The sequence below is a fragment of the Rhinopithecus bieti genome, unplaced genomic scaffold (genome assembly GCF_001698545.2).
Source record: "Rhinopithecus bieti isolate Rb0 unplaced genomic scaffold, ASM169854v2 scaffold_15087, whole genome shotgun sequence".
In the NCBI taxonomy this organism is placed as follows: domain Eukaryota; kingdom Metazoa; phylum Chordata; class Mammalia; order Primates; family Cercopithecidae; genus Rhinopithecus; species Rhinopithecus bieti.
The window spans coordinates 1,507,805-1,518,514 of record NW_016808547.1 but is presented as its reverse complement, the minus strand read 5'-3'; the positions used below and the strand labels follow the sequence as shown (position 1 = coordinate 1,518,514).

General features: G+C 47.6%; 1 protein-coding gene across 2 annotated transcripts in view; it reads left to right on the top strand.

Annotated features, from left to right (window-relative positions):
* Positions 1-10,710, top strand: part of CEMIP (cell migration inducing hyaluronidase 1) — a 172,571-nt gene that overhangs the window by 123,035 nt on the left and 38,826 nt on the right. For both annotated transcript variants that reach the window (XM_017886830.1, XM_017886831.1), the window contains 2 exons: positions 4,273-4,448; positions 6,711-6,920. In XM_017886830.1, coding sequence (XP_017742319.1) covers positions 4,273-4,448; positions 6,711-6,920 — 386 coding nt within the window. The remainder of the gene's footprint in view (positions 1-4,272; positions 4,449-6,710; positions 6,921-10,710) is intronic.

Sequence of the window (10,710 nt, the reverse complement as noted above, 5' to 3'; positions counted from 1 at the left end):
GGAGGAAGGGAGGAGTGGTGGCTGGTGGGAGAATTCTGAGGCAGGATGGGGTGCGGGGGAGTCAGGCACACAGTGTCCCTTGTCTCTCGGATAGCAGCCTGGGAGTGGCCAGTGAAGACGGCAGCAGGACAGATAAGGTGTCTGCTGCAGCTAACAGCCATGGCCAGGTCTTGTAAAAGATTCTGGTAGGAAGCTCCGCAGCTGGGAAGACGGCTGTTGGACTGAAATATTCTTGCAGCTCTCAATCTGAGTTATATTTCCTTGGCTGACAGGAGTCTGATAAACACAGTGCCTCCACCTACCTGACAGTCACTCCTACACCCTGCCAACCTTCCCCCATGGAACAAAGAAAGATGCCAAATTTGCTATCTACCAACTCCCATTATTATAGGTGTGAAGCCTGTGGTGGGAGCCTTGGAGATGGTGCTGGTGACAGCTGCAGGTGTCATTTCTGTTACACTAGCCTCCTACCATATGCCAGGGGCTTAATTTCTAAGCACATCCCATGGATTAACTCATTTAACAATCACAGCCACCTTTTGAGGTATGTGCTATTATTATCTCCATTTTATAGATGAAGAGCCTGAGGTTCCAAGAGTTTAAATACACTCAGGGACTCACAGCTGTGAGCTGAGTTGGAATCTGACCCTCACAGCCTGGCTCCAGAATTACAATCCTCCCCATCACACTATCTTACCTCTGCAGCCACGTTCAAGACCAGATCCCTGAGGAAGTTCCTCTGGCCACCTATGAGAGCAGAAACCTCTAGTCAGCATCCTTCCTGGACACTATATTTTAAGGTGGATGCTGGCAAGTTGAGAGAAGCACCCAGAGCACCAGGATGCACGTGCTGTGAGGGATGGTTGGAAGACGAAGGATGAGTGTCCTGGAGGTGGGGAGGCTCAGCCTGGCTTCCTGGCTCTGCTGAGCACTGCAGGAACTCCCATAAGGAAAGACTAACACTGAGTGTGGTCAAGGAGCACATCACTGAGAAGGAGAAACTGGAGCTAAGTGGGACAAAGTGGAGAAAGCTTTCTGCAGGTAGAGGGAGATACACTGATGAAAGCAAAGGCATGTTCAAGGAAGGATGATGGTCTGGTCCAGCCGGAACAGAAGAGGGTGTGTGGGAGTGATAAGAGATGAACCCACAGGAGTTGGAGTCTCACTGTGTCAGCCCCTTAGACCGGTAAACAGGGAACTGAGTTTTGCATGGAGACCTCTTTGCCATCCCCTGCCTGGCAAGACTGATCCTGCTGGTCTCTGTGCCTGTTCCCTCATGCTCAACCCATTGGGCAGTGTGGGAAGTCTCCTTCCTTTCCTTGGCAAAGTTTGCTCTGTGCTCTCAGGATCCACTCAGAAGCCAGTGCAAAGCTCTTTTTCAGAAAGATTCTGCACCCCCACACCTGGGAAGGTCCCGTAACTGAAGGCCACAGAGCTGATGGATGGGAGATAAGTCAGGGATGGAAGGAGAGGTTTTTCTGAGGGTGGCCAGAGGGAGCCCTGCTTCTGGATCTCAGAACTGTAAAGACACATGGCCCTGTAGCCCAAATGAGAAGCCACGTTCAATGGGCTGCCCTGGAGGAGGGAGCTCCAGCATTCTGCAGAGTTAACTCATTTCATATCATTTCCCCTGGTCGGTGTCAGAACCCTGGATGAAACCAAAGGCCTGACAACTTCCATGTATGGTGTCCACTCCTGACCCCTTTGGCAGGGCACAGAACTTTTTGGCATCTGCATATCAGGGAGTAAGAGTCCATGGCAGTAAATCAAATCTTTCTAAGATTATTATTTTTTAATGTCTGATACTTGTTTAAGGAAGAATCCTGTGCTGGGTGTGGTGGCATCTGCCTGTAGTCCCAGCATTTTGGGATCCCCAGAGAGGAGGATTTTTTGAGCCCAGGAATTTGAAACTACAGTGAGCTGTGATCACACCACTGCACTCCAGCCTAGGTGACAGGGCAAGACCCAACCCAGTATCTAAAAAAAAAAGGAGGACTCTGTGATAGATGGAATAATAACCCCTAAATATATTCATGTCCTGATCTTCAGTACCCATGAATGTTAGCTTATGTGACAAAAGGGACTTCGCAGATGTGATAAATTAAGGCTCTGGAGATGGGAGATTATCTTGGATTATCTGGGTGGGCCAAATGTGATCACAAGGGTCCTTAAAAGAGGGACATGAGAAGGTCAGAGTCAGAAGAGAGTGACGTGATGACAGGGGCAGAGACTGGAGTGATGCACATTAAAGAGGGCGGAAAGGGTCATGAGCCAAGGAACACAGGCAGCCACTCAAATCTGAAAAGGGCAAGGAGCAGATTCTCCTCTAGAGCCTTCATGAGGAACCAGTCCTGTTGACACCTTGATTTATCCCCATTAGACTCATTTCATACTTGTGACTCCCAAGGCTATAAGAGAATAAATTTATGTTGTTTTAAGCCACTAAGTTTATGGTAATTTGTTACTGCAGGATAGGAAATTAATACCAACTCCATGGGAGATATTTTCTCAAATTTGCCGTTCATCAATTTCACATCTTGAATAAGATACTTCAAAAAAAAAAAAAAAAAAAAAGAAAAGAAAAACCCACAATCTCACTGAATCTGCAGAATCCCAAAACGGTAAACATCTCTAGAAACACTGCAGACACACAGGATATGCGCAGGGTGAAGGGGCAGGCAAGGGTCAGCTCTTCCTGTGGAGGAGACAGCAGGACAATGTCACCGTAGAAGGTGTTGCTCAGGGCTAATTATAACCATGGTCTTCATCTGTGAACACTGGCAGTGTCTGGGGGCTGAGGCCGGTGCTCCATTGCTCCAGTCAAGATCACAGTGAAAGCCAAGCTGTGTAGGTGGTGTGTGGTTCACAGTGGGAATCCACATGGGAGGTTATTGCTGTCTGTAATTGCATCCTCAAATGGAAGAGAAAGTATCCATAAGCCAGGTCAGCAACCTCAGTGACGAGCCCAACAAATTTAGAGCTCGCCTAAGATCTCTTTATTCCATAAAAGATTGTGGGATTGTTGTGGAGGCAGAATTTGGGGCTATAAATCAAAGGAAGTTCTAAAGTTTGAACTCCTGTCACCCTGCACCATTCTTGAGATGCATTTTCTGCACAGAGTGGAGAGGAAGAGACTGCATTTGGCAAGAGATTGAGTGGAGTGATGGGAGGGAGAGAATGGAGAGAAAACGGAGGGGTTAGGCGCAGACCCCAAGTTCAGGGGCTCTAATTACAGCGGGAAAGAGACTGGCAATTGCTAGGAGAGGTAGCAGAACTGGAAAAGGTCTTTTGTTTGTTAGTTTTTTAAGGATAGGAAGGTCTAGAGAAGTTTGAAGATAGTATATAAGGAGGCCAAATGAAGGAAGAAATGAAATTACTAGTGCAGGGAGTCCAGGGCCTTAAGGATATGGAAAGGGGTGGGACTGGGGGGTCAGTGCACAAGTGGGGAGAGCATCCTCTCCACCAACACCAGAGGGAGGGCAGGGGATGGTGAGGAGCTCCGTATAGAGTCAGATGGAGGCCCTTCTTCCCTGCTCCACGTGGTACCATGGAGGCATCCAGAGCCAGGCCACAGTGGTGGATGCAGAAGCTCCAATCTGGCTCTTTCTGGAGCCCCAGGCTGTAGATACATACTCTGCATGAGGCTGAGGTAAGCAGAATAGGGATTTGCCTGCTTTAACAGATTATGAATTTGCACTGTTCTAAAGCAGGGGCTTTAAAGACAGAGGGGATCTGTTTTATCTCCCTAACATTGGCAATCTACGGTATCATCCAGAGACCAGGTTTCTTCTCTCCCATTGCTCTGCCGTCTTTGGGGCATGATTCTTACCTGCATGGGCGAGGCTAGCCCAACAGCCCCCAGGAAAGAGCAAGAGGAGGGCAGTCTGGAGGTGGCACTTACCACTTCCCACATCTTACGGCCACACCTAACTGCAAGGAGGCTGAGAAATGTCATTCCCTTGGGTGGCCCTGTGTCAAGCTAAAATGCGGGAGTCTAGGACTGAAAAGCAGAAGAGGAGACAAATATTAGGGGACAATCAGCCATTTCTGCTAAGGGCTTCAGACCTAAGCCTGTGTAGCTGTGAGATCTGGCTCTGCATGCAGGCATGTGACTTCACCTCCCTGACCTTCATCCCTCTGTAACATGAGACCACTGTGCACACCAGTCATGGTGATGAGTAAGCAACAGCCATGGAAGCACCTGGCATGGGCCTGGAACTCAGTGGGCATGCAGTACCTGCTGTTGTTTACCTTCCTCCCTTTCTGCCCTAGGGAAACCAATGTACCTGCACATCGGGGAGGAGATAGATGGCGTGGACATGCGGGCGGAGGTTGGGCTTCTGAGCCGGAACATAATAGTGATGGGGGAGATGGAGGACAAATGCTACCCCTACAGAAACCACATCTGCAATTTCTTTGACTTCGATACCTTTGGGGGCCACATCAAGGTATGTATCAGTCTGGCAGAATCTTTCAACCCAACCAGGAGAGTTCCCATGATGTCAGCCTCTAGGCGGGGCTTCTTGGTAGGGATGAGGGTCGGGGAACAGGAGGTGGGATCAAGGGGAGGGCGCCTTCTGGAAGTTTGAGAAGTCTTATGTATTATCCATTGGTGTGCAGCTCCCCCTACAAATATTTGGGAATAAGAGAGATGACGGAGCTAACTCGACAACAAACAGCTCTCTGCCACGTGGTACACATCACACTGTTTCAACATTGCCTTCATTCCTTGTCTTCATTATTTCATGACTACTTCATTATTACTTCATTATTGCCCTGATCACTTCCTAAAATAACTAGCATTGAACTTGCAAAAGGTCACATTTACGATAGATCCATTACCATATAGATAAAACAATAAGCAGGTGAGAGGAACTAGAAGTTGTAGCATTGGCTGGGCGTGGTGGCTCATACCTGTAATCCCAGCACTTTGGGGAGCCGAGGTGGGTGGATCACCTGAGGTCAGGAGTTCAAGACCAGCCTGGCCAGCATGGTGAAACCCCATCTCTACTAAAAATACAAAAATTATCTGGGCTGGTGGCGGGCGCCTGTAATCCCAGCTACTCGGAGGCTGAGACAGGAGAATCGCTTGAACCCAGGAGGCAGAGGTTCAGTTAGCTGAGATCGCGCCACTGCACTCCAGCCTGGTGACAGAGTGAGACTCTGTCTCAAAACAAAAACAACAACAATAACAAAAAGAAGAAGTTGTAGCATATCATTTACCTGTGAATTTCCTGGTTAGAGTCAAGACAAAGAAGAGACATAGTGAGCTGCAGGGTTCTTACCGCACAATATAGAAAAACGATACTAGTTTATTGGTGCTGACGTTTTCCTAGTATTAAGCTCAAAGAGGAATTTCTTTTATATCACAATGCAAAGTGCCTTTCCAGGCATATTGTATTGCTTAAGATACCCAAAATTTCTTCATGTGGTAATTGGTTTCAATGCCGATAGCATAATATTACCTCAGAGTTTTGCGAAGACAGTTCTCTTAAAGCTAATATCATGCACTTTAAGGATAAGACTTTTTGGTAGTGGAACTGAAGAGACAAATGGAGTGAAACTTACAGCATTCACAATGGGGGCCCTACTGGCAGCATTTTATGTGAGATAGTTCTTTTTCACATAGGCCTGTATTATAGGATTTCTATCATCCCTGGCCCCTACTAATTCAATGCTAGCAGTGCTCCCCAGTCATTATCACCATGAAAAACACTTCATATATCCAGTCATCTCCTGGGTATAGGGTGGGGCAGAGGCGACAATACTGTCCTCAGTTGAGAAACTCATTAGTGAAACTAAAGCAGAAATAACAGGTCTATGTTACACAAGCTGCTATAGCCCCCTTTCCAATCCTGAGAGCAGTCTGTGAGTGATCAGGGGACTCTTTCCCACTGAGCTCAAACTAGCCTTCAGAGTCATTCTCAACACAACTCTCCAGGGCAGCCACTGCTAGAGTTGACACTCCAGTTGACACCTATTTTTGGAAGAAATGGTTAGCATGCCAAGATTATCCTTCTCTAGTAGAGGTTAGCTGAGCCTGACCTTTGACAGGAATCATTTTCAGACTGCTTTCATGGTGAGCACCTGGAGGGCAGGAATTCCGTGTGATCAAGTGGTTTTCTTGAGCCCGAAAGGAATGACTCTAGGCATATCATGAAGCGAGTGTGTGGCATTCCCTCCACTCACACACATGCCACCAGAACATGGGCTCATGAAGATTCCAGAGTCAGTGTTCCCTTTCCCTCTGCTAGGAGAAGGTCTTAGGTGGGAGACAATGGCAAAAGCTCTTGCTGCTCCATAGTTCACTGTAACCTGGATTCCCCATGCTCATAGGGCATGCTTTTTGCTAACCCACTCCTCCAGATTATCTCAGAGTTATCCTTTGCTCCTAACACTTGATGGTTTGGGAGACAGGAAAGGAGGGTCAAAGTGAGCCCCAACTATAGAATAGCCCTTCAGAACATCTCATTTCCAAGCACGCAATTTCCTCACAATGTCCTCTGTCATTAGCAGCTCCTTGTCTGTCTTCCACAGTATAAGAAGGGCCAGGCATTCTAACCCATTTGCAGAGAATATCTTTGATTTACTGAGTACTGGGTGGGGACTGACAAAGAACAATGCCTCTGCATCTTCAGAATATGGGCACTAGCCAGGGAAATCCCAAAGCATCTCATGGGCTCCTCTGACTCTTGGTTCTCCTCTCCTAGTTTGCTCTGGGATTTAAGGCAGCACACCTGGAGGGCATGGAGCTGAAGCATATGGGACAGCAGCTGATGGGTCAGTACCCGATTCACTTCCACCTGGCCGGTGATGTAGATGAAAGGGGAGGCTATAACCCACCCACATACATCAGGGACCTCTCCATCCATCATACATTCTCTCGCTGCGTCACAGTCCATGGCTCCAATGGCTTGTTGGTAAGCACCTCCTTCCCTCAGGGAACACTGGGGATGGGCCATGGATGGTTAGCACTGGAGGGGTGTTTGGATGTAGACACTTAATCCAGGGCCTTTGGGGGTTGAACCATCCTTAGCTCAGGTTTTAGAATGATATCAACTGGGAGCAGATCACCAACCAAACAGGAAGGAGAAAATAGAGGTTTGTCCTTACCAAAGGTACCAAGCAGAGATGGGAGAGTGATTACTTTGTGGTGGTTTCTAGGAGTCCAGTTTTTTCTGTGCTTCACTGGCATAACATGAAATCTGGAGATCATTCCGCCGCCACATAGCATGACAGCTCTGCTAACTGCAGACAGGGGGGTCATGCCAAGACTTGGCTGTGGTATCTACCCAATACCCAACAGATTTGAGATGGTGACAACAATGGGCTTTTTTTCTTCTGTTGAACCAAGTGTTCCTTCAGAGCAAGTGCTGCTGGGAGAAATACTCTCATTAGCAAATTGGCATGTGTATCAGAGGCTTGTCTTGATTTCCAGAGATAATTTTTTTATACTAAACTGACCTTTCTCTAAGTGAACTACATTTCTATCCTCTATAAACTTTAACACTGGACATCACAAAATGGCACCCTGCTAGCTGAATCTAGCAACCAGATGTGTTTTGTTTGGCTTATACTGTGTTTAGAGAAACATTTGAACATTTTTACACTAAATTGATAATTTTACACTAAATTGGACTTTCTTTAAATGAACTACACTTTATATCCTCTATAAACTTTAAAACTGGATGTCACAAAATGACACCCTTCAAGCTGAATCCAGCTATACGATGCGTTTTGTTTGGCTTAAATAGTGCCAAGAAACATTTGAATTAGTTTCCATCATTTAAAAATTAAGAGATTCTACATAAAAATATGGATTCCTGTCTTCTTTTGAAAAGTAGGATGAGTTGGCAATGCCTGTCCTGCCTCCCTGCAAGGCAACAATGGCTTGGAGCAGAGTCGAGGCTGCTGCCACTAAGACAGGTGTGCATTCTCCAGTGTGCAGCAGGCCTATCATGGCTGTTACAATTACTGTAAATCCCCCAGGCCAGTGCCACTCCTTTCACTGCCTGCTGGCCCCTGTGGGCATTTGTGTTTGTAACCCCTGCTTTAAACCAAGCAGAGCAAGCCTCACCAACAGGCATATGGTTATGGGAAAATAAGGAGGCTGTCTGTGTGACACTGGTGTGGTTCTATTCAATGTACTCTTTTATTATAAAGAGTGTCTGTTGTTTCTGTGTTTTAAATGCTCTGATTTAAAACCTCCCACTGAGTAAAGAGAAGAGATCCTCAGCTTTGGAGCCCAGTCTAGGAGGGCCTGGGTTCAAGGGCTTGATCCACAGATTGTGAGCTGTAGGACCTTGGGCAAGTAGCTTAACTTCTCTGAACCTCAGCTTCCTGCTCAGTCAAGTAAAAAAACAACACCAAACATAGGGCTATTGTGAGGATGAATGAGATGCAGGTAGGTTTAATGTGGAGGTACTGTCCACACATGAAGGCTGATTCTCCCCAGCAGGTGGTAGAGGACTGTGCTGGAGCCATTGCTGGAAGCTATATGAATTTTTTCTGGCTCAAGGAAAAAAGAAAGGAGAATGTTTTCTGGCTAAAGCTGAAAGACATCAAGATTTACAATAAATTCAGAATGTCAGGGATGAGCATGGGCTCTGGAGCCAGACTTCCTGGGTTGCAACTGGAGTTCTGCCACTTACAAGCCGTGTGATCTTGGGCCAGTCATTTTACCACTCTATGCTTCTGTAAAATGGAGAGGATGGCACTGCTTACCCTACATGGTTGCTTCTAGGATTAAGCAAGCAGAGAACACGGAAAGCATGGAGCCCAGTGTGTGGCCCACATTTTACCTTGGGTGCAGGCCTTAGGTCTGTCCTGTTCCCTCGTGTGATTTGCAGAACCAGTGCAATGGATGCAATCACACCTTTCTCACACAGGGTGGTGATGGCGGTCAGGATACATGGTGAAGAGACCAATGTAGAATTGGTTAGGAAAGATAACAGGCCTCACTGAGTCTTTGGAGCTTTGCTTGTTCTAAGCATTTTCGTTGAAGTTCTATTCGTAAATTTAGCTTAAATTCACCTACATTCAACTTTATTAAAAAGAAAGATATTAAGATTACCAGAAGCCTGTGATTACAGATCTGGAGCAGTTTGAATGGAAGCTCTTGTGAATCTCAGGGAAAATACACCACACACACACACACACACACACACACACACACCCTGGAGTGTGGATGTGTGGCTGTGCTTTCTCACGCACTTGCTGTGTGACTGCTGGCAAGCTACTTAACCAGGCAGGTCTTCAGTTTCCTCACACGTGCTGTGGAGAATGTGATGGCTTCCTCTCAGGGTGGTTCAGTTAGAAAATACCTGTGAAATGTTTTTGGCTGTCTTTGGAATAGCAAACCTTTCTCAGAGCGCTGAGCCCAGGTCTCAGCTGCAGCAATGGACTCAAAAAGGGGGAAGTGGCACAAGAATTACTGGTGGCAGGGGCAGAGGACTTGGGCACTCTAGGACACCCAGCAGGGCAGTATTGAGAGTGAGCATCCCAGCAGGGCTGCAGCCTGGGAGAGGCTGGGAGAGGCTGGGAGAGCTGGGAGAGGCTGGGAAAGATGGCATAGGCCTTGAGCCAGGAGTGTGAGTTCATGAAGATAGGCTGGGGGAGTGAGAAATGTGTGGGGCAAGAGGGAAGGCAGCAGATCGGGGGTAACCCACAGGGCTGTATCTGGAGCAGCCACGTGGGTCACTTATACACACAGTGGAGGTGGACTCTTGGAGCCAGAGCCTTGGACAACCTCTCAGAACCAGAAGACCCTTGCTGCCCTGTATGCCAAAGTCTCCCTCCAGCCTGGCTCTTAGGGATGCCAGCTGCCAAACTGGCAGGGCCATTGTCCAGACATTAGGTGGCCGAGGTACCAGTTTACAGCCTGGTCCTGGTGGCCACGTAGGACTCCAGCCTCACTCAGCTCAGGACTGAGCTTGATGGCCAAGCTGGTGGGTTAGGAGTTGAAGTCTGCAGCCCTTGAGGCCTTCCCAAGGTAAAACCAAATTGTCCTGGCTTAGAAGCTAGATGAAGTGCAGGCCTCTAACTCTCTAAGCCAGACAGACAGCAGGGTAATGGAGCATATTCCAGTGTCCTTCCCTAAGATCTCCAAGAGCCATCCCCTACATGGGAATTGGGTTTTATGGATTGGCACCTCACCCTGTAAATGCTCCGCCCCTGGGGCAGAGATTTCCACATTCGGAGATGCTGCCTTGGGAACTGGATGATCTCCATAGGTATTTTACATTTGCTTCCCTCATTTTGGCTTGAAGGATTTACTCACGCCTGACTATGTTTGGAAAGACGTTTTTAGCTGATGGGACAAAAGGAGGCCAAATACAGACCAAGATGAGATCGTGATTTGGAATGCAGAGGCCACTCAGTAGCATCAGAGAAGCCTTTTTCCTAACACCATCCCTGATCTGAAGGAGGAAGATTCCAGACAAGCAGATACTGGCTTGGGAGAAAGAAGGGTTTCTAGGTGTGCAGAGCTGAGAGTGCCTTAAAGCCTGGCCCTGGGCTGATCCTACAGTGTCCTGGAAGCCCCTTGCTCATGAGCTCCTCTCTCCCTGCTGCCTGTAGACAGGCTCTGATATCCTTTATCCTCAGAGGACAGCTTCCTTCATCCCTAATTCTCCCTTGGGCAGCCACCTTTGCTCTTTCCCTTTCTTCACCACCAACTCTTGGGAAGGGTGGCCTGAAATTCCACCAACT